The 24,055-nt window shown below is 53.0% G+C and overlaps 1 protein-coding gene across 5 annotated transcripts in view; it reads right to left on the bottom strand.

Moving 5' to 3' along the window:
- Window positions 1-24,055, bottom strand: part of CASZ1 (castor zinc finger 1) — a 159,461-nt gene that overhangs the window by 99,363 nt on the left and 36,043 nt on the right. For 3 of the 5 annotated variants that reach the window (XM_018079448.3, XM_018079453.3, XM_018079451.3), the window contains exon 2: window positions 2,636-2,721. Coding sequence is in view for 1 of the 5 variants with exons in the window: in XM_018079451.3 (XP_017934940.1) it covers window positions 2,636-2,639 (4 nt within the window). In the remaining 4 variants the exon portion in view is untranslated. The remainder of the gene's footprint in view (window positions 1-2,635; window positions 2,722-24,055) is intronic. The other 2 variants (XM_018079449.3, XM_018079452.3) reach the window with 1 other exon arrangement.

Raw genomic sequence — 24,055 nt, 5'->3', positions numbered from 1 at the left:
GGGATGTTCTGAGGCAGGGAGTTGCTGTCTGGCTGTTGGCTCATCGTGCAGCCAAACACACCCAAGGCTTCAGTACAATGAGGTGATGTTCCCTCGTTGAGAGCTGCTTAGGAAGTATTCTGGGATGCCTGTTCAAACTGGGCCTCCTTCCCTCTGCCTTATCCCTGCCTAACTCTGCCCTCAGGACTACCATCAGTGTCATGTTCCATGTGAGACCTACAAGATACAAAGGTTTCCCTGTGACATTCCCAAGTCAGTGTCTGGCTTCCCAAACCCACCCACAACACTAACCCCACCTGCCAAGTCCTTCAGGTTAACCAGCAAAGCCAGAGAGCAAGTTTGGAAGCTGACACTGCTGGCAGGCTCCGTGTGCTGCCTCCCCACGTGAGGCCGTGCTACATTTCGGGGGATAAGCCCATTGCACATGAGAGCAGTGGGCTCACACCTTGTGGGGAGGGCAGGGCTGTCATCTGCCTGGGGCTGATCCAGAGATTACAGAACCACTGCAGTTTTGGGCACAGTGAGTGAGATATCACAGGGGAAGACAGAAACATGGGCAAATGTCAGAGGACGGCTGCTACCAAACAGCAACAGGGAGCATGAGGAAATCAACCTCCTGACTGGCCTTTGGAAGAGGGAAAAGGGAGAAATAAAACAGTGATTCACGTAACAGAGAGAAGTGGCAGCAGTGCCAGGTGGGAGAGAGTGAGGAAGAAAAGTAATGGAAAGAAAATAAGAAAGTGTGAAAAGTGTGTGATGCCGGGCACAGAGGAGGGGAGGATGAGAGCACGGGGACGGAGAAATGAGGGACCTGGGAGAAAGAGAGAGAGAGAGGGAGGGTGGGAGGCAAAGGAGGAGAAAAGAGCAAGAATAGCCACGCAGGAGGAGCACGCGGGCGAGGCAGAGCGCTGTAACCAGGGTTGTGAAGCATGAAAAGGGAAGAATCTGCCTGTTCCTTTCAGCGCTCGGAGCATGGCGCTCGGTGGTGACCTACACTGTGCCCGGCTGTGATCACGTTTTCAGGGCCACTGCCTGCCGATCCCAAACAATGATGGGGAGCCTTTGAAGTCAGAGAAAGAAGCCGCAATGTGAACTGGGGACTTTCTTTTTTTTTTTTCCCTTCTCCTTTCCCCCCCCCCCCCTATTTTTTTAAGGGCCGGGGGAAAGAGGGAGGAAAAGGAAGGCCCAAAGTGGTGGGGGGAAGGTTGGGGGAGAGGTTGCAAGGACAAAACAGAGAGTTGCTCTCGGTGGGGTGCCTCGAAACGAGAGAGACAAAAAGAAAACAAACAGTTTATGAGTAGGGCACATGCTGCCTGTGTCTGCCTGCCCCGCGCTGCCGGCCCCCTGTGCTCCCAGGGAGGCTTCTGTTCCCCAGCAATGATGGATGGACGCACAGGGCCATTCAGCCCTGCCATGTTACAGCAGCGGTATTTACATAACACTGGCCTTCCACCGGTCACCTCTGACACTGCCCAGCCCGGCCTGGGGCCCCCTCCCGCCCCAGCCAGCCCGGGCCCCTCGCATGGCGCTGGGACTCAGCCCGTGAGCTCCCTGGAACCGGGCGTCAGGGGTCCCCACTGCCACAGGGATGCTCTGAGTGCAGGCACATCCCAGATCCCAGAGAGCGCTCCCGGCACCTCGGAGGGGATGTCCCACAGGGCAGAGCACTGCCCACCCTCCCCATGGCCACTCCTGCCCTCAGAGCTGCCGAGGTGCCTGGGCAGGGAGAGGAGCAATGGGAGAGGCCAGCAGTGGCAGTGCTGCAGGGGGTACCGAGCAGGGACACAGGGAAGAGGGTGGGAACTCTCCAGGTGACACAGGGAGCTGAGGTACTCCTGGGGCCACAAGGAAGGGCCAGAGAGAGCAGGAACTGCCTTGGTTTGGCAGGGACTTCTCAGTAACCATCATCTGAGGTGGCACAGGGAATCTCTGACCCAGCACATGGAAATGAGGTATTTAAGAGACACAATCACCTTTCATTCCCATGGGTTTTAGGCCTCTAACTCTTATCAGACAAAGATTAAGTGACCATCCAGCTCTAGGAGATCACGAAGCTGGATTTTTTTTGCAGTAAGACAGACCGTGACGGTCTAGCTAAAGGGAAAACCCAGAAAAGTCAGGATTCTGCTGGAGACAGAGCTGCTTCCATCCTACCACCACGGTGCTGCAGTCTGAATAGATAAAACTGTGCCAGAGGAGGAGGAGAACAGGCACATCACCATCTGAATTATGTGAACTGAGCTCAGCAAAACTTCACAGTAGATGGAGACTGCATCCTATTCAGTGAAAGGACCTTATCCATCTCCCCCAGCCCACATGGATGAAGATGAAGCAGTACCCTCTCACCAAAACCCTCACACAGTTTTTTATCTGTAAAGACAGAGGCAGGAGAGCAGATATTGAGGAAAACCCGCAGTGACAAAACCAGGTGCCCGAACAATTGGTGTACAAAGACAAAGACAGGATTAGGACACACACAGGCCTTGTCTGCAATAGACCTTCTTCTGTTTCCATCTCTGTAACTAACACTGGTCCAACCCCAGAAGTTCTAGTGCAGACACAGCCACAGTGAGCAGGCCATAAGTGTGAGAGACACGCAGAGGAAAAGAGAACCCAGGAGGGCGTAGTGACATACCCATTGCAGTCTGAAGTCTCTCCTACCTTTCGGAGATTTCAAGGCCTGGTTTCTTGCCTCGTTTTTAGCTCTAAATTCACTTCATTCTGGAAGGGGAAGAGAAAGGATCCAGTTAACACACAGGGAACATCAGAGCAAGAGCCAAGGCACAGACAACTCACAACACCTGGGTGAGAACCCTCCTGCAAGCAGGGCCAGGCTGGGATATTCAGGCTCCACAAGGGAACAAAATGCTTTCCTTGCTCCTGGCTGTACCCCACAATGCCACACACCCCGCCAGACACACCGTGCTCTGGCACTTCTCTGTGGAAGAGGCTCCCAAGGAGGCTTGGGAATAATTTCCCATAGAGAGAGCAGCTATTACTGGCCTGAATCCTGCTCTCCAGGTATCAGAGACAGACCTCCTGCTGGTCTACACCACGCTCTGCCCACATATCCAAGGCTGCCTTCTGCTCCATGTCAAATTTTTCCCTTCCCAATCTTCCCATTTCCTCTGCTGACCCCTCTTTCACAGAGGTTCACCCGTGTGCTAATGCTGAGGCCTCCCTTGCACACCAGTGGGGCACAAGATGATGGGGTGCAGGGCTGGGTCCCAGTGCATTGAACCCCTTTATCCACTCATCTGTGCATTTTTTACCCTGGAGAATCCAGAGAGTGAGGAGGAAAGAGAAAAGGGACAGGGGAAAAAAAAGTCACAGCAAAACACATGAAAAGTAAATTGAATTATTTAAAACCATATGTTCCAAAAATGTGACAGAGCATAAAAGCCGTGCCGTGAGACTTCAGGAGGGGGTTATCCTGCGCAGGAGGAGAGTTCGCGGGAGGGGGAGGATTGATCCACAGCCAGCCAGGGACCTCCCTCTCCCAGAGCCGGGAGGGGCCGGCAGCACGGGGTGGCTCCACGCACAGTGGTGAGGGTGCTCGGGCTGTTCCTGCAGCCTCTGTTTTGCAGCCCTGCCAGAACAGCTCCCACAGCTGCCCGGAGTGGCAGTGCAGTGACAAACTGCCCCGAGGTCACGCACAGCCAGCCCGGGGTTGAATCCAGCTTTCCACACTCTCCCTCTCCGGATGCACCAGCGGGTGCCAGGAGCCAGCCCCTTGCAGGGACCCTCTTTAGCCCCTGGGAGGGCAGCAGTGAGAGGGACTGGGCTCAGGGGACGCTGTGCTGCCCCTGTGTCCGGGGCGCTGGCGCTCCGTGCGTGTGGCCCGGCTCCTCCCGTCACTCACACTCCAGCACTGCCAAAGATAGATGCCTGGTGTTGGCTGGGACCCAGAGTGGGAAGGAGCTGGTGAGATATCCCAGATGGATGGATGGATGGATGGACACAGAGCGCAGGGAGCCCCTCGGGTGAGGAAGATGCATAACCAGCCTGGCTCCTTCCTTTCCCACTCAAATCCTGGTGCTAACAAGGCTGAGGGCACGGCTGGAGTAACAGCTCCCCCACTTGAGGTGCTTCTCCCACCCTGGCACCCTCGGTCCTTCTGGCTCTCTCATCCCTTCTCCCACCTTTTTCTTCCCTTTGTTCTCCCTTTCCTCCTTGCTCTTTCCACTGCTTTCTCTGCCACTCTGTCACGCTCTTTTTTCTCTCCCTCCCTTTTGTTCTCTCCCCCTTTCCTGAGCTCTCTGCCTGTAACTCTCTCTGCCTTCCTGCCTTCACTCCCTCGCCCCTGCTCACGGTCAGTTCTTGGGTTTGAGTTTTTAATTGTTTTTTTTTTCTTACTCCTCTTCTTTCGGCCGCAGCTTATCAATGATGCAAGAGGAATAACGCCAATTTACTTAGAATGTGTAATCCCCAAATCAGATTGGGGGATTGTATGAGGCAATATGACCTTGCATATGTCTCCATTAAAGCCAGCCAGGCCTCCTCTTGTATTCTGTGTTCCCAGTACATATTTAGACAGATAACGCTAATTGTACTTGACATGTCCTCTTAAGGATGGACTCTTCCCTCCCCCAGCTCTGCTTCCCTGCCTGACAATGTGCCAGAGCCCAGCCCGCTCGCTGGCAGCGTGGCACGGCACGGCACCTGCGGGGCTGCCCGGCCGGGTGGGCGCCTGGCACGGCCCCCATGTCCAGCCCTGTTCTGGGAATGCCGGACGGACACCCCGGCACTGCCCGGCTCTGCATGAGGAGGGGGCCAGAGAGGGCAAGGAGCAGGGGGAGCGCTGCTGGGACATAGTTAATCTGAGATTACACACTGTTACTGTGTCAATCGTGGATTCTCCAGGAAAAAAGCCGTCACACAAAGAGAGGAGACTTGCTCACCATGACCAGCTTTGAAGGCTCCCTCCTTCCCAACCAAGGGTTTCCACCCCGCACCTCTCAGCTCCCACATATGCTTTGGGTAAATATGTATATCTGGCTACTGGACACCAGCTCCAGCTTCTAGGGATCATCACTGGAAAATGATAAAATCCTAGAACTGCTTGGGTTGGAAGGAACCTTTAAATGTCACGTAGTCCAACCCCCTGCCATGGGCAGGACACCTTCCACTATCCCAGGTTGCTCCAAGCCCCATCCAACCTGGCCTTGGACACTTCCAGGGATGGGGCAGCCACAGCTTCTCTGGGCAACATGTGCCAGGGCCTCACCACCCTTACTGCAACAATTTTCTTCCTTAAATCTAGGCTAAACTGTCCCTCTTTTAGTTTAAAACCATCACCACAATCACTACAGGCCCCACTAAAAAGTTTGTCCCTGTCTTTCTTATAAGCCCCCCCCCACAGAAGCACTGAAAGGCTGCCTCTTCCCTGTGCCTGCTGTACACTGCTGCTCCAGAGCAGGCAGGCAGGACGCAGGAGGAGGAGGGGAGCTTATTCCAAGGAAACCAATGGATCCAAACTCTTCGCCAAAGTGGACTCAGATTTTTTTTTTCCCCTTGACACAACATCCTAATTCGACTTTTTCAGTATCTTTCCTTCAACAACCTTTTTTCCTTCCTCCCCTTCCTACCCGGCAACTGCGCATTTATTAATTCATGAGGCACTAATTAGTTCTTTGTTTAATTTTGTGTTAAACAGACTGACCGGAATGATAACGACTTGCAGCGTTGCATTACGGTCCCCAACCGCCCCTGTTTTCTGACAACAAGGGAGCGCAGTGAGACTGGCGTGATGAACCCCAATTCCCACTCCAGTTGCACTTCATTAAGTCAAAATGTGACAAGAAGCTTAGAGAGCAACTTTCAGATCGGATCGCACATAACAATTGGGCAGGAAACTTTCCGAGGGGGAAGCGGGAGCGGCACTGGCGGCGGAGGCTGGCACCGCGCAATTCCCGCCGGGCTGCCTTAAAGGAGCCGGCTCGGGCTGCCGGCCCAGCAGCACTCGGGGCACGTGCTGCCAGCCAGGGGTGCCAGGGGAGGAAGAGGAGAGGAAGGGCAGCAAGCCAAGCCAAAGGCAAGGCAGGGCAGGACAGGAGGCATTGCTGCTTCCCACTCCTCTCGGTTTCCTTCGCAGCGATGGGTTGTGTTGGCAACCGCAGAGTCCAGGTGGGACAATCCCTCAGTGGGTCACTCCAGAGCTCTGAGGGCATCTTTAGGCCCCTTCAGCTCCATGCCTCAGTTTCCCTCCTGTAGCTCTGCAGTGAAACAGCTGGTGACCCTCAGCTGCTCTTCAATTTTCAACAACTACATGATTATCATGGAACCCCTAAACTGCAAAGGGGGAAGGTGAATACTGGCACGCACGTTGCTAAAACCAGAAGGGAAAGGATGGCTTGGACACCAGGGAGAGGGATGGCTGCTCTCCCAGGGAGGGAGCTGTGCCTTCATTCAACTTTGTACAGTGCCTGGTGCTCCAGTGGCACTACCAGGTTTTGGAACTGTCCTGATCAGCCTGGTATGAGCAATAAACTTGGTAAGCCACAAAGCAAGCACCCAGCACCCTGCACTCAGCCCTGTGGGTGGGAATCCAGCCACCCCAGTGCTGCCTATCCCTGAGCTCTGCTGAGTGGCACAGGGTTTGGGTGTGTGGTCACACATCCAGCCTGGCCCAAGCATCACCTGGCAAAAAATTCCTGAGCATCACTTACTCCTCAGCACTGGCCAACATGGGACTGACAAACAAATGACATGGATCTGTCCCAGCCTTGCTGGTACATGAAAGTGTACATTGTGGCCACCTCCTTGAGCCCCTTTTGGCTCACTGAAGGGCAGTGAAACGTAAACAGCCTACAAGAAAATGCAAAGGGTCTTAAAACACCCCCTGAGAGGATAGGTGTGTGTGAAAAGGAAAAGGAGACTTCCCAAGTGCACAGAACAAGGAAATTTTGCTACAAATCAAATATATCTTCTGCTATTGCATGGACATCAGCTCTGGGAATAAGCCAAGATCACCTAAAAGTGAAATGAGCTGTGAGGTCTCAATGCCTTTTGTAGCAGATATTTTTCCACACTTCTCCTCATCCCCTCTCCCTCTCTCCTCAAGACAGGAAGACTCACCCTCACCTTGCTCCCAAAGCTCAGCTAAGGTCCAGAACACTGGTGAAGGCATGAGGGCCTCTCTGAGGGTTCATCAGGACTGGGCAGGGACACTGGAGCCGTGTGGGAGTGCAGAGCCCTGTGTCCTGGGCAGGGTAGGGCAGAGGAGGGGGCCCTGTGTCTGCAGCCCCCGAGCCTCGTGGGATGCCCTCACAGCAGCAGCTGGTCTGTGCACTGTCAGTGTTTGCACCTGAGTGAGCTCCAGCCACACGAGTCTTTGGGAAAGGGGCCAGGCTGCAGCAAGGTATCACAGCATGGTGTTTGCCAGTACACTCACAGCTGAACAACACACAGATCTGAGAGCAGACGTGTTTGTGCTGGCTTCCATCTTTCATGAATCTGGAATGCAGCAGGGACCTCTGTGACTGACAAAAAGGCTGTTCCTCCATGACAGAAATCCCAGGAAGACAGCACATCCCTCTGATTTCAGTTCTATGTGAGCTCTGGATCCCATAAAAAGGCAAATGTAGGTATTAACACTCAGTTGGAGGGTGGGACTGGTTGTCCAGTAAGGGCAGAAACACCCATTTAACACCTGAAGGAGGGACAATTGAGGAGAACAAGAAACACACCCTGCTGCCACCAGCCTAACAAGCCTTCTTGGTTTGCAGAAGGGCTGGAATATCCTGGCTGCTGTATAGCTCCAGCTGTGCAGTCCCACCCAACTATCATCTCCTGCCAATCTTGGGCTGCCCAGGGAAAAAGGCACGGGCTGAAGGAGAGGAAAGGGAACACTTTCTTGGCTGCCATTGCAAGGCAATACCAGCAGTGCAACACAAACCAACTCCATCCACACTTGTAGGGCTACACAGCTGCCAGTGGTCCCTGCAAAGTTTTGTGCTGAGAATTAACAAGCATCCCAAATAGGTCATGGTCTGCCCCTTCTTCCTCAAACAACATGCTGAAATGTCCTAGACTCCATCCCCAATCCTCTTTAACCAGGAAAACTCTCCTCCCAGGATTACGGGCCCACTGCCCCCCTTCTCTTCCCCTCCATCTGGCTGGGAGCAGCCTGGGACCGAGCGCTCTTCCCAGCCCTGGGAGAACCCTGCAGTTTCTCTCTCATAAAAAAGAAAAATGGGAGCTATAAAAAAGGCAAAGAAAAGAAAAGCAAAGCAAAGGGAAAGCACTGCGAAGGAGGAAAAGAGCAAAGCCCCCCTTCCCTTCCACCCTGTCCCCATTACCTGCCTTCAGCTCCGGGTAGAGCTGCCTGCTCCTCTGCCTGAGCACTCCCCTCGGCACAGCGCTCCCCGGGGACATCCTGCCCTGCCTCTCACCCTGGCCCCTCTGCTCAAACCTGTTGAGCAGAGCCCGGCTCAATAAAGGTGATGCAAAAAGGAGGAGGAAAACCAACACTGGGCCGTAGGAAAGGGACAGGGGCCATCGTGGAGGTAACCCTGCAGCTCAGAGTGCTGGAGCAAGGGACAGAGGGACAGGGACAGCACCCACTGCCCGTCCCAGCTTCCCAGCACTGATGGCACTTGGGACCAGGAAAGGCCTCGGCCCCCCACCTCACAGCACAGCTACAGCCCAGCCCAGCCCAGCAGGAGTGGAGCCCCAAGGGGGGATCCCGAGGATTTCACCTCCCACCACGGCTTCTGTACAGCGCAGCAGTCCCCAAACTTGGCATTCGGCAGCCCTGGGCTGGCTCCTGCTAATTTGCTGTCAGGCTGCCTAAGCAAACCAATTAAAACTAATCATTAATTATAAAAAAGAGAGAAAGAAAAAGACCCTGCACGAACGGAGAACTGGAAAGGGCATGGGGAAAAGAAGGGCAGGAGGTGGCAGAGTGACAGAAGAGAAGTTGAGAAAGGTGGGGAGGGGAAAGGGGGGGAAGAAAAGGGTTTTAAAACCCCAGGTGCAGAGCCTGGGATGAAGGCAGCAGAAGGGCAAGTGGTCTCCCAGGGCAGGGTGGGGAGACGTGAGGGAAGCAAGGAGGACCCGAGGAAAAGGGAAAAGGCGACTGCCAAGGATGGTGAGGCACATGCCGAGCCCGGGTCCTGCCGCGGTGGGAGCCGGCACCGACACAGCCGTGAGGCTGCTTCCACGCTCCCTCTATCCCAGCCCCAGCCAGGGGGGCATGAGCCGCATTTGGCAGAGCAGTGGGCACCTGCCAGCCTGCGGAGACAGGGTAGAGGAGGGTGCAGGGGGGCAGAGCCAGGCGTGAGCACCAGGGCTGGGGAGCGCCGTCCCCCCGCGTCAGCGCTCCCGGCGCTCCCGGAGCACATGCCTTAGAGATGGGGATGAAAAATGGGGCATTTATGAAAAGCCCCTGATTATGCGGCCCTGGCGGGGCCCCGGCTCTGCCGCCGCGGCTCCCGCTGGCTCCCCACGAGCTGCGGGGGCAGAGAACCCGGCAAGCTGTCGCGCGGCCCCGCCGCCCCGCGCCGCTTTTTGTTCGCCGGCTCGCACAAACACGCAACACGCCTCCCCAAACGCCCCCTTTTGAAGAGCCTCAGGCCCACGTCGGGCTGGCGGATGGCGGAGAGGTGGGGGCAGTGCCATGGAAACGGGCCCTTTCCTGGGGAAACGCGTTGCCGGCCCCCCCTCCTCGTCCCGGGTGCCCCCTTTGAGGAGCTGTCAGGACCCTGAGTGAGTGTCACACGACCCAAGGACCAGGCGTGACCAAGCCTATTTTCTGCCTCAAATTTGATTGATTAAAAAACTTTTTAGGAAAACCATGTTAAAAGACAAAAAAAAAAAAAAAAAAAAAAAAAAAAAAAAAAAAAAAGAGGAAAGAAAAAAATTAAACAGAAAGGGACAAGGGGGTGGGGGAAAAGGGAAAGGCCTCTGTGCTGGGTTTCCCTGGCAATAGCACCAGGGGACAAGTGTCAGAGGCAGATAAACAGCATAACCAGGCCGAAAATAAAGGTCAAAGGAAGCATGAAACTTAACACAACAGTGATTAAGATAATGATGAAGCAGGGGACCCCAGAAAAAAAAAATAAGTGTGACACTCAGAAACACACATATACGCTCCAAGTGATGGCCCAAGAGACCTGGTATGTGGGAAGAGGTAACAGGGCTTGTTAGGCCTTGAGGTACCTGAAAAAGAGTGGAAATGAAGGAAAAATCCAAGGGGAGGATTTGGGGAGAGGGGTCTGTGATTTCCCCTTGGGCTGGTTGCTGTAGGTCGAGTCTGCCCAATGCCACCAAGCCCCAGAGCCAAAGGGGACCCTCCCATAACACAGACACCCTGTCCCAGCCAAGCCGTACTTGAATTTGCCACTGAATTCCTCAAAAGAGTTTCCCTGACGCTGGGAGGAGAGTCCTGGTGGGTGTGGATCAGGGAGGCCCTGCTGACACCAGCGGGGCTGTGCTGCCTGACACTGGCCCAGGCCTGGCTCTGTGCCCTCCAGCAACTGGTATAAAAAGCCTCCGAGAAGCCAAGAGGGAGGGACGCTGGTCAGACCTCCCTGCCCACCTCCTCCCCCTTGCCAAGGCTAATTGTGCAGAGAAAAGCCCAGAAAGGCTGAAGGACTCAGAAAGAAGCCAGTCCAAGAATGCCATACCCTTCGGCATTTGCCTGCTCCATCTCCAAACCTCCAGGATGACCTCACATGTTTGGAGCCCAGCTCATGACTTCCAGTTGCCTGGGACTGGCTGTGCTACCACTGCCAAGAGGCAGCAAAGAAACTGGAAATTGTTCACCAGCTTCTTCCTCTGCGAGTCTGGGAATTAAAACTTGTGCAACAGAAAGTGTGGAAGCACAAAAGGCTTTCCAGCTTTTCTGCACCACCTTCCCGCTGGGAATAACTCTGATCCCCTGCAAAATATCTCTGTTCTGCCTTTTCTGGCACGTCAGAGTCCTGGTGCAAGGTCATCTTTAGGGATTCAGTGGGACAGGGACGATGCCTGGGCTTCCTTGTCCCTTGCACTTGGCCTTGGGCAGGAACCACCACACCTCACTCATTGCCTTATGTCTGCACAACTCAAACTGACAGAACACTGAGCAGAAATAAATTGTTCTCCCTCCTGCCAAATATCTTTGGGAAAAGTAATTTTTTAGCTGAAAATTTTCTTCCATGCAGTGTTTATCATGAAGGAAAGCAAAGAAATGTTTTCACAGAAAGGCTGGAAAAGTGCTACATGTGAGTTTATCCACACACACTTGGTCAGAAAGCTGTTTTCCATCAAACATATTCCAATGCAAAATTTTCAGCATCATATTCATGTGTCTCCCCCCTCCCCCATCATTGATATTCATGGTCTTTTGTAAAGAATGATTCAATTAAACCACCAATGCTCCTCGCTAGAGGAGTCTGAACAGTGAGAGGAACTCCCCAAAAGTAGTGCTGGGCCAGGCTTTGTCCACCAAACATCCACCAAAGATGTGTAGGTTTGAGGGGCTGGGACACCACCATCTCACACCCCCAGAAAAACTGCTGTTGAGGAAAGAATAAAATCACTGCTCTGATCCCTGACATTACTGGCTGAAAAATGTGCTTTGAAAAATAATAATGGAAAACAAGCTCTTTTTTAATTTCATTTTTGAGCCATTACGGTTCATGTTTTCAATCTTTTTTCTTTCCTCCTTGGTAATCAGAAGAGCGAGAAATGTGATTAAAAACTAAAAAAACAAACAAACAGTGAAAGCTGAGATCCTCATGCGTCCAGGAACATGGACTTGAAGGGAAAACACCAAATGCCCTCAGGCACAGGGTAAAAGGAAGGGTTGGCAAATGTTATATTTTGGTTATTGCTGTCATGAAATGCACAGAAAGTCGAAGATACCAAAGGTACTTGGAAAGGTGTTCTTTAAAGGTATTCTGGAAAGGTTTTCCTCCCTGCACATCTGATAGCAAAGATTTAACACGCACTCAGACGTGGGCACAGCCCTGAGACGGGGTGAGGAACTAGTGCTGGGGACGTGTGTGAGAAATTGCATTAAAGTTAAAACCCCCTCGGTGACAGGGCTGGTTCCTTTTTACTTTTTGCAAGGAAAACCAACCCCATCTCCCCAGTCTGACAGCGGAACCTCGAGATTCTCTGCCCAGATGTCGGATTATTGTTGAGCAGCACCACAACCACTTTTATCAAGATCTTTTTTTTGCATTTCCCAATGAAAATAATACTCTGCATCTGCAAAAGCTTGGTGAGCAAAGATCTGCTTCACTTTCTAACATGCTTAAACTGATTTCTCGTGTTCAGAAAGGAAACACAGCAACTCTGGCAACAAAACTAAAGGAAAAAAGGAACACACCAGACCAAGGGCGACCTGGAGTGGAGGCGCAGACACTTTTCCAGCAGCACACATTCCCTCCCTCCCCTGGCAGCCTCAGCCCAGCAAAGGAACAACTTTCCCTGGCTGCTGCCCTCTGATGCAGCATCGTTGTGGCCCCACTGGCACAGAGAATCCCACAGTGCCCAGTGGGCTGCAGGTACCCAGGCAGTGGGCTGGCAGGGAACATGCTCTGACACGTGTGTCCCTGCACATGCAGGACCCAGTACCCACACACACCTCACAAACGTGTGCCGAGCACACAAAACTCTCTCGCCGTGGCCGAGGAACTGTCAGGAGAACACAAGCAAAAGCTGCTTCTTGACAGCGAGTCATTTATATTTTAGCTTCGTTCCATTATCCTAACGAATCCTTCATCAGCAGATGCAATATTAACAGCAGAAAATCAGCTCATTACATCCGGGGGGATTTCATCAAGTTGACAATCATATATGCAGCTACCCGAGCCTGGAGAGGACAGGGCTCTCGTTATTTAGTTATCCTGGTTTCATCTTAGAGGCTTTTTCTTTCTTTCTTTCTTTCTTTCTTTCTTTCTTCCTTTTTTTTGTTTTTTTTTTTGAGGGGACGGTGTCCCAAACAACCCCCAGACCCCTGAGCTTTCAGGATGCTGGTCCACAGACAGACCTACTCAGCTGGGAAATGCTCCAGCCCATCTACAGGAGCAGCAGCTGTTAAGAGGAGAAAAAAACCCTCACACAATCTGCACCCTCTGCAGCTCTGAGGACATTCTCTGTGGAGTTCTGACTCCAGGAGAGGGTTTCCATCCTATGCAGCTCCTGCCTTGTGTCCAGGAGCATATGGAGTTGCTGCTCTGGTTCTTCTGCTCCAGGCAGGACTCCCCACTTCATGCTCTGAAGGGTCTCTCTCTGCAGTGTCCCCAGAGGGATAAGACACATTTAAATAGCCTGGGATTTCATGAACTGCCCAGGCAAGGAGCAGAAGAGTCAATCCAGGTGAGTTGAAGGTAAGAAAAACAGAGTAACAGGGAGAGTTGAAGGCTGAGTTCAGGAGATTTTGGGGCTCTTTTCCTCTCCTGCCTTGTCTAGGGAGCATTAAACAGCACAGCTGAGGCAGCCAGAGCAGGCTGACAGGGCACCTTTAGATGCTGCACTAGAACACACCTGGAATAATCCAAATATCATCCTGTGAAACATCGAGGTGAACACTTTGAGTATTTGTTCTACTTCCCCCACATACTCTTGCTTTAAAATTATGGAAATGGGCACAGACATTTTGGGTTCCTTCTGTTTTTCACAGTCATCCTGGGACTGCAGGCTGAGAAGCCCTGCAGCATGAATACTGCTTGAAAATTACCTTCCTGCTCTGCCTCCCCTACTAAGGGTCTTCCTCAAAAACAGCAGCCCGAGAAATCCTTGGTATCCCCAGTCTGAAGAGCCACTGCCTGCAGCCTCAGGATTCCTCACTGCCTACTAAGGAGCTTTTCTGCCCACCCTGAGATTCCCTGGAGGAACAGGGATCTCCTGCTGTTCTCACTCACACGTGGTGGGTGCCTTTGCCACCATGGCATTCCCAAGCCTGGTGATTTCAGCTGGAGAGCAGCTAACTGGCTTCCAAGACTTCTTCTCCATCAAGGGATGAAGCTGGAGAGACCAGTCTGGAGCTGGACATGGACCACTCCTGGCAGACACCAGCTTCTGGACAAGCCTCTCTGCTGCTCAGCCTCAACCACCCAACACAGCCAAAGGAAGAAGTTGAGCTCATCTCCTCCAGCTCAGAGGGGGCTGGGATGGGCACTGCACATTTTCCCAGCAGGACTGGATTTCTGCACAGCAAGGAATATGTTCCTGGGATGTCAACTCCAATCTCTGCTGCGCTCTGACAGATTTAAGCTCCAGTTTGTCCGACAACATCCCAAAGTGTAAGAAACTGGGGGCAGACTCTCTAATCAGGCTGTAGGACAAAGGCCCGGTCTGACCCTGTCACTTCCACTTACTCTTGCTGTCCGTCTTGCTCCCCCCACCCTCTCGGCAGCCTCCCTGCCCACCCTGGGCTGCCCTCCCTTCCCTAACACAGCTGGGCTAATCCTGCTCCTCCCGCGTCCAGCGCAAATCCTCCCCAGAGTAAACCAATCCTGGGAATTTTTATTAGATTATCAGCCTGCCAGCTCAGTGCTGGCTGGACTAATCCTAATCAGGACTGATTTCTATTAGCCAGCTTCAGGGAGGAGCTGTGCTGTCCCAGCACCCCAGGCCCACACTGGGGGAGCCCGAGGCCTTTTAGCTCATTCTATACAAATTTTCCTTTTAGAAAGGAACAAATTTAGCCCGGGATCACCAGCAAAGTTTGCATGTGGGCTGTGTGGGCAGCCACGGGGCAAACTGTCCCCACCCCGTCACTGAGCTGCAAGAGAAGCCGAAGGGGTCCAGGCTCCACAGCCCCTCCGGCCCCAGCTCCAGGCCGGTGTGGCCAGTTAGTGCCACATGGAAAGATGCTTTGTGGCAGGGGACATGAGCCTGCTGGGGAGCAGGCTGAGATGATGGGCTCATTTCAGACAGGAGGACAAGCAGCCGCAGCTTGAGTGCCCAGGACAGAGTTTGCAGTGCTGGCTGAGTCAGCGAGGTCTCCATGCCCCATTACCCATGCCCAAAGCAATCTACTCTCACTTCCCTCCCCATTCTACTAAAGCAAACTGTCGCTCAGGTATTTCTCCCCTAACCCCGTTCCTGGCCCTGGAAGCGACCTGACTGAAAATGTTTGCTCTTTACTGAGGCTGGTGAAAGTTTTGCTGCCGACTTAACAGGATTTGAGTCGAGCCACGAGGGCAGCTTGAGCACGAGTTCACGAGCAGGGTGTTGAGAAGAGCAAGGCTTTGTCCCTGCCTCTGTCCCCTTGTCCCACTCACCCGCTCCGTGCCGAAAGCACAGCTATTCCCAGCAGCCCCCAGGGGACTCCACCGCACTTCTGAGCGCAGCCAGCGGCGCTGCAGCCGCTCCGCAGAGACAGACATCGCACAGGGAGCGCTCGGCAGAGCCTCTCCTCCCAAAAGTGACCGCGGAGCTTCGAAACCTCCCAGAGAGAGGGGCCATTTAAACCCAGTTGCCGTTAAGCCTCTTCTAAACTTGTCTACTCATCCTCTCACAATCACACCATCTTTATGCTGCCTCCCAAAGGAGGAGGAATCGCCTCTGGGACTGAGCTGCACCTCCCGGGCACCGCGGTTCTCTCTGACATGGTGCTCAAGCGAAGAGGTTGCCCTCCCATACAGCAACTGGAGGGACAGTGCTGCACCAGACAGGGCTTCAAGCAAGTCAAAAGATGCCCCAGGCTGAGACCAAGGCTAAATATGCTTGGTCTAGACTAAATAGCCCCGAAATCAGAGCCGAGAGCCAAAGCCCTGCCTGGAGCTCCAGGCACTGCCCCTCTCAGCTTTGGGGGGGGGGAAGCACCACACAACCCCAACTAGGGAAGCATCTTCTAAAGGAGCAGCTCCACAGCCTCCAGACACTGGTGCTGCATCAACTCAGGACCTTGTTTTGTGCCTGGGGACATCAGTAAATCACGAGTAACTGTCCAGAACGTGAGGCTGTAAGTCAGCACAGCTCAAGCCTTGCTCTCCTTTCCGGCCAGGCTTACAGCACCAGTCCTACTCTGGTAGGTGGCAAGGTTTCCTAAGAGAGTTAACCAGATCCGGCTGGAATCAGAGGCTGCAGCAGGCTTCCTGATGTCAGAGAGAGAAATGGGGGACTTGGCCCAAACCCTCCAGAAGCCACATCAAAAAGAGATGTGGGCGAGAGCCAAGAACAGATGATCCAACTGTGAAAGGGCTTTGTGTGTGTATGTGTTTGTGTGTGTGCGTGCGTGCATGCGAGGAGAGAGGAAAAATCAAAAGAAAGAGAGAAAGGAAAGAGGAGGAGTAAGAACGAACAGAAAGATGGAAAGAAAAGGTGTGGAGGCACGAGATCAGGAAGGGACCAGAGCTGTCACAGTGTGTGTGGCCTGCGTGCAGGCACGCGATGAACAACAAAACATGGCAACGATATATAATCGATGTCATGTGTTAATGATAAACACGGATCAGGAGAAACACTGGCTCTGCCTCGAGCACTCCCAGCCCGGATCTCAGAGTGCTGCAGAACTTGTTTCAGTAAGGCAGCACAGCTCCTTCAGCTTTGGTGGAGGCATGGCAATGGGCATCCTTTGGAAAACCCTGCACACTCCTTGCTCTGCTGCAAACCTGGATGCTGCTCTGCTCCTGTGCATGGAGTGCTGCCACAGAGGCAAGGAGAAGGCAGCAGATTTCCATGGGGGAGTTGGTGGAAGAGCTGTGGCTGGAGACCAGGAGGCTTGACTCCCAGTTCTGCGATTTAACCACCAAATCAAGGTTTAGCCTATTTAGAAGCAAAGCAGCACAAGCATTACATAGTGCTGGCAGGATGGGGTCACGATCCCAGGCTCCTCACTCAGAACTAAACCCATCAACAGCAGACTGAGAGAAGAATCCTGTGACTGGGCTTTGCCCTCACTGCAGGAGGTCCCCATGATATGGGGGTCTGCAATAGTTAAATCAGATTATGTATATGCTGTAGGAGAGCAGCAGCTCACCCAAAACAGCTCCTCAACCTCTCCTTTCCCACCTTGCTGCCTGGGCCTCCCCCTTACATAACCTGGCAGGCAAACTCCAGGTAAAGGAGATGAGACCCAGGGACCAGCCAAACCCAAACCTCTTGTTGAGATACATAGTCTGAGGGACAGAGAAAGAATACCAGGGCCTTTCTATCCAGAGCCTTGTACCATAGCCCAGCTGTTGGCCAAAAATGCTTGAGTACCATGGGTGGAGGTGAAAGGGAAGATGAGACATGCAGCAAACTGGGGACAAGAGAGAAAAGGGACTACGTGAGAGATACAACCAGGTGAACAGTGGGGACACCAAGAGATGACATGGGATAAACTCAACTTGCTTCTGTCCTTTACAAGGGCTCTGGTCTCAAGCAAGGACATTAATACACACCTGGCCTCACCATCCATACTGGCTGAGGTCAGGTAGGAATGTGTCCAGTTCCACGTCCCCTGGAAGCTGGGCCATGCCCAAATGCAATCAGGGAAAGTTTAGACTTTCCTCCCCCCACTGCCTGTTTTTTTTTTTCCTTTTTTTTTTTTTTTCCAATTTATCAGCAGATTGTGTGGAGCCGAGTGGCGCTCGCCTCACCCTGCTAAATAAAGCTTTGGTATTTCTGATAAAGCCATCAAATTCCTTATCACGCTGACACAAAGAGCATTTAAAGAGACACACACACTCTCCAGCACCCTCCACTTCCCAGTCCCAGGCGCCTCAGGGTAACCTTTCCGAGCTAAAATGACAGGGGGGGAGCAGGGGGAGGTAGCTGCTGGATCTCTGTGTTTCCCAAGCCCCAAGCCCATGTTGTGAGGGGACCCAGCTTGTTTAACCTTTAAAGAGGGAGGCTGGGTTCTGTCAGGCTGTCCTGAATACTGGGACAGATTCGATAGCTCTGTGTAAATAATGCGGGCTGAGATGTGGCATCAATAGAAATGCCCTGCAACAACAAGAATATTGACAGCCGGAAAATCCTATGAGGAGGACGGCAAACCCAAGTGTCCGTAGGTGCTTTTAAACCAGGAGAAGGGGAAGAGAACCAGAGATCTTGGGCTGTCACGAAGACACAACTGGGGCTCCCATTGCCTCTTGGATGTGCTTTTCCTCACGGTGGCAGGGTGTGAAAAGATATGGCCGTGCCACAGCGTGGACTTTGGCACTGCCTTTTCCCTGCTCCACCAGCCTGGAACCTGCCCCGTCCCCTGGGCGATGTGAGCCGCCGGGAACTCCTGCTTCCCTCCCCGCAAACACAGCCCGCAGACATTCTCCCTCCTCTCCGCCACAGCACAGGCTGTTGTTTAACCTTCAAATTTATTATTTTTAATTATTTTGATTTATAAAAGCGTGCGGCAGTTAAAACCACATTAAATAAACTCAGCGTTACGGCGCTTAACAAACACACATAACTTTGGACTTCTGAGGACTCCATAAAATAATCATCCGCCTGGAAGTCGCTGCAGCCGCCCGCCCGCGCCTGCCCCGGCGCGCTCCCCACCACCACCACACACCCACAGCCACACGCCCCTAATCCAGAGGGATATTTCAGGCTCTGACCTTCCCTTCCCCAAAGGTGTTTCATCCCATCTTACACCCTGCTGAGATTTCAACAGGAGAGCTCACGGTGTTCTGATACCATGAGAAAAATCGAACGGCATTAGGTCCCTCCTGCCTTGGCAGGTCTCAGGCTCGGCTTCAAATCCAGCTCTGAGCACCAGCCCCTCTCCTTGCTAAGCAAACAAACAAGCCTGGAGGAGGTGAAGAAGAAACAAGGAAAGAGAGGAAGGAGAAAAAGAATGAATAAAAAAGTGAGAACACCAGTCTGGTAAACTCCACCCAGGATCCCATTGGGAAAGGCTGTTTTAGGACCTAATCCAGTGTTAATGAGATCTCTGCTTCCAATGCCTCTGCACAAACCCTCTGCCACCAGCTGAATGCTGGGGGTGTGGGCTCTGCCTTGCAGCCCCTCTCCCCACCTGCCGACAGATCCCAGAGATGTGGAGAGCTCACAGCATCCTCCTCCCATCCGTCCCTCGCTTCCAGAGGCAATAAAACACGCCGATGCTTTCAAATCCCAATCACCTGCTGTTTCCCAGCATGGCAGGGCCATCCCAAGCAACTCAGTGGGTGGGCCTGAGAGACACGCAGAAAGTTGAGGGAAGAGGCTCCCCTGTTTCATTGGCATCTGCAGTGAAACATCAGTGATTTACACAGGAAGTAGGTGAAGAGCAATTATAATTGATTGGGAATCATTTCCTGATGGTGTCTGGGTATGACGGATGGTGCCGGCCGACTGCTGAAGGACAGCAGGCGCTGGAAGAGACAATCTGTAGTTCCCGTCTGCTGGGCTGAGTGTGCCACAAACCACCAAACCCTCCTCTGCCCAGAGACACAGCTCTCCCCAGACCAACCCAGCCCTCGAGCCGAGCCTCTGGTCCCTTGGTGGCCACGGTTTGACACCGAACCTTGCTGTGCTCTGGTACAGCACGATGCTGGAGTTACCTGCCACCCATGAGAACTGCAAGGGAAAAATTCCCGTGCGCACTGCAAGTGCTAACGCACATCCTACACTTCCCCTCTTTTCTCTAGAACCTAATACATATATAGTACAGTGACATTTCACATCTCTGCAGCAACTCACGCCCAAGCCCATGTTACCTCACGGATGATATTCCTGAATGCCTATCGCTCCTCATAAGGAAGAGCAGAACAAAACTCATAAACAAATCCTTTTGTAAAAAAGTCACAAGCAAGTATCCCAAATGCCTGCTTCAAGCAGAATTTTACACTCCAACAGAAGCTCCATGAACCTCTCCAGGAAACTCTCCAGCAGACATGAAAGGCGTTTGGAGGCTGCAGTGATGGTAGAGATTTATAAATGGGGAAACTTAGTCACTGGAGATTAACATGATTGACTGAGATAGCCCCGTCCTTGGCAGAACTGAGGAGGAGCTCATTCCCGCACACCTCCTGCTCCGACCACCGACTCGTCCTGCCTTGCACTTGGCAACAAGAACAGTGACACTCTGCCACAGTTTGGGCTCAGGAAATGAATTTTTAGGCTTGACAGGTGTTGGGGGTTTTGATGTTTTAGTTGGGTTTTTTTCCCCCATGAAGTATGTGCTTTTGTAGTGAGCTACTGGAGAGGATGGAGAGAGCTGGATGTGGGGCAGAGGGGGAGGACACTGTGCCGACCTCCTTGCCCTTAGTTTGGATTTTGTTCCCCTGGGAAGAGTCCCACGTGCGCTGCGAGTGCTGGGAGCTGAGACAAGGGACCCAGACATGCTAAATATAAAGGCTGCAGGACTGAAGAGGGTTTGTGGGTTGTTGTTCATGGGGAGGGGTGGAGGTAAAGGAGGGGGCTGGGTCACAAACTGCCTGCAGTCACAGTACCCTGTCAATAAATTTTGCATTCACTTTACTTTCCGACAGGGATTCATTCCCTAATATGGGGCTGGCAGCTTTCTGGGTTATTTCGAGTGTGTGTGATAAAGTTCCCTGGATACTGATGGCTTCCTAGGATCAGGATTCTGAAAAAAACCCAGCAACATGCCTTGATGTGTGGGGTGAAGAGAGGAACCATGGCTAATTACAGGCTTTTCTGCGAAACGAGGCGGTACAGGGGGGTGAAACTCAGTCCCTTCGTCTAGGACAGAGCTCTCTGGAGCCAGGAGCCGAATCCTTCTGCTAAAGAGAGTGCCCTGAAGATTTTATCATGTGCCAAAGCCTTTCCTGAGGAGACTCCAAGCACGGAGGGGAGGCAGCCTCACACCCTCCTTTCTGGCCGCTCCATTACGCCTGACCCCTCGTGCATCAGGTGAATGCTGAGGATGAGACAGCCCCTGCCCCGAGGCGGCCGGGCTAAAATATCACAGGCAGGCAAAGGGAAATCAAGGCTGAGGGAGATGATTTCATCTCCTGATGACTTGTTTAAGGTTAGATGGGTCATGGTAGAGCCAAGAGGAGAAGCTGGGTCCCCAAACCAGCACTCACATGCTCTGGGTTGCACTGTCTTCCCCACCTTCTGGCAGTCATTTCAGAGGCCCTGAGAGACCTGCTCCTTGCACTCTGATAAGGCAAATTATCTCCCATCTATTCCCAGATGATTTCCTTAAACCTACCCCCCCAGCAGCCCCCACACTCCATTACTGACAGCTCTGGAGTACTTGTCTAACCAGAGCCTCTGCTTTGCTCTTACTCTCTCAGCTTCATGACTGAGCTGTGTTTGGTATATGGGGGAATTCTCCCAGCAAAATGTGGCCTCAGAGAGATCTGCTCATGCCAGGCTGTGCCAAGGTGAGCTCCATGCTCTGCCCAGAGGTGGGCTTTCCGAACCAAATCCCTGTTCTCTAAAGCTCAGGAGTGGAAGTCCTCAAAGCTGGCCCCAGCAGATGTCTTCAGGGGTCCTTCTGACTTGGATTAGCTTTTAAGAAGAATGAAGTGAAGTGTGCCACAGATAATATGCCATGATTGCAAACGTGTCCGGCCCTCTCACCTCCTCCCTGACCCAACCCCAGGCAGCATTCCTGTGGGCAGTTAGAGCTGTGCCACCCAACCTACTGCCCAGGAATGGCAGGGAGCCTTCCGTGGGCTCCTCTCCAAGAGTCCCTCGGGCCAGAGGCCACTTTCTGCTGTGCCTGGAGAGGCTGCCAGCTCCTGTCACCCGCAGCACTGGGCAGGGAATCCCAAGCTTGCCTTCCTCTGCAATGCTCAGCTGAGACTCCTGAGGGCAGCTCTGAAGAGAAAGGGATTGAGAACCTGCAGAACCAAAGCTGCTGCCACACCTGTTGGCTTGGAGCAGCCAGTCTTTGGGGACACCTCAGTGAAATGAGCCTGGAGAGGTCTCGGTCCTCATCACCAGACTGGTGGGTGGGTGAGGACAGGACGAGGCTCAAGGGCAGGAGATCTCTGAGTGAGCAGGTGGACAAGGGCACTCACCACGCCACGGTGGCTTGCAGAGGAGAACCCACGTTTGCACACGTTTCAAGTGAGCACATTTTCCCTGGAATTTGCAGCAGGCAGGGAGTGTGCCCGCGGTCCCACACCGCAGCACAGCCAGCAAGCGGCAACTTGCTAATCTGCCATAACACGATCATTTACGTTCATGTGAATGTACCCTTGGATCCCATTGCAGTGTTAACCTCAGTGTCCTGGCCAAAATCCATCTCAAGCCACTGCATGCTGCCTACAGAAATCCCCCAGTCCGTTTCCAAAGTGGAGGGTCAGGTTCCTCACATCCTGCCCTGGGCTGTGGGCAGTGCTGCTGCCAACACCAAGGAAAAAAGGGCCAAAGTCTGGGGTAGGAGTAGAAACCCAAGAGATAAAGAGGGAACACCACCACAGATTTGGATTGGGGAAAATGTTATCCCTGCCTCAAATCAGAGGAGACCATAGAAACAGAGAAGGAGAAGGTCCCAGCTGGGGATTTAACACCCACTCCAGCCCTCTGGCACCTCCTTCTCCCGAGCTGGAGGCAAAGGCAGCAGCACCTGAGCACAAGGATCTCCCTCCCTGGTGACCAGGGTGTTCCCCCAGGGACACAGTGGCTCTCCTGTAGCCACTGCTTGCTTTGGGCACTGAGGCCACCCACATGGATCCTGCAGCCCTGCCATCCCAAAGGCCTGGCACTGCCCCAGCCAGGGAGGGAGCAGCCATCAGGATGGCCAAGGTGCTCTCATCCAAGAGAGGAGACAAGGAGGGCCCTGTGACAACCCAACTCTGCAGCTGGACAGGGTAGGCAAGGGAAGACATTTTGGAAGTGCTCCCCAGCATGCCTACGGCCCCAAGAACAAAGCTATGGGGAGAATTGTGCAGTGCTCTACCAGCTGCTCTGAGACATGTCATTTATTTATTTATATTATTATTTTAGCTTTAGGCACCAGCTAGTTTTGGGCCACAAGGGGTTAACCACAAAAGCTGCTTTCTCTGCCTTCGCTCTACCTCAATTTCCACTGCTCCCATCACCTTCCTCCCCCACCCCCTGATCTTATGAAAAAAACCCATCAAAATAACTATTTTATGTCTCCAAATATGCAGATCATTTTCTTTAATGAAAGATGCTTGACGTCTCCGATCCAATTAATATGCAAATGCAGGCGAGGATTTATTTGTGACATTCTGTCTGGGTGAGAGAAAACAAAAAAGGCCTGTTAACCAAAACACTAATTGCTGTGACTGATTGTCACATATCATCATTTTCATAGGATCTCCTCCATCCCTGGCTTGCAGGGAGCTGTGAACCAGGACTCGGAGACTAGCAGACACCAAGGAGAAACAGGGCAACCAGCTACCTGCCTGGCACGCTCGGATGAGCCGGGGCCTCCTTCCCGCTGTATGCCCAGCCCCTCCAGCTCCCAGCCCTCCCCAGCCCGGCTGGTACACACGCTCAGAAGCAGCTTTTCATGACCCCCTTTGTGCTTTCTGGGCAAGATGTTCTGTTATCCCCCAAAAGCCTCAGGAGTTACCAGTGTGGGTCTGCCGTTCCCTTTGCACTGTAACATCACACTGCCTTGCACTTTCAAGGAGAGGTGCCCAGAGATGATGTACCAAACTGGGATCTCACCACCACTGCCCAGCTCAGCATTCCTGGATCGCATTCTCCACTCCCATAACTCATTCGAACTCAGCAGTTCAACCAGGAAGTGGTTTTGATCCAAAGACACTGAACCAAACACCATCAGACTGGGAATGAGCACACCCAAACTTTCCCATGTGCCCTTAGATATTGCACTGGACAAATTACCTATCCCAGTCTCAGACATACAAATTCCATGACTGTTTACAGCAGGCACCATCTCTTTATCCACCAGGCACAAGGCACAGAGGACAGTGAGAGGGAGAGGATGGGAAAGGGCACAGCAAGTCATCAAGGCCATGTCTGCACTGCAGCTTTCTTGGGTACCTCAGGCTGAGCAGCCCCAGCTCTACAAGGGCTGCAAAACCTTCCAGAGTAGCTGAACACAGCCCTGGGCAGTCAGGCTGTACCACAGTCTGTGCTGCCCACGCTGTGGCCATCTGGTTTAAAGGCACTGCTGAGCACACCCACGTGAGCTGTGAGACCTCAGCCTTGGTCAGAGCCCAGAGCAGAGGCGGGAGCTGCCAGGCTGTGCCGCTCACCCGACACCGCA

This window comes from Manacus vitellinus, unplaced genomic scaffold (genome assembly GCF_001715985.3).
Source record: "Manacus vitellinus isolate BGI_N305 unplaced genomic scaffold, ASM171598v3 scaffold_46_pilon, whole genome shotgun sequence".
In the NCBI taxonomy this organism is placed as follows: Eukaryota; Metazoa; Chordata; class Aves; order Passeriformes; family Pipridae; genus Manacus; species Manacus vitellinus.
The sequence above is the reverse complement of the archived record's forward strand: the minus strand, read 5'-3'. Positions and strand labels throughout refer to the sequence as shown.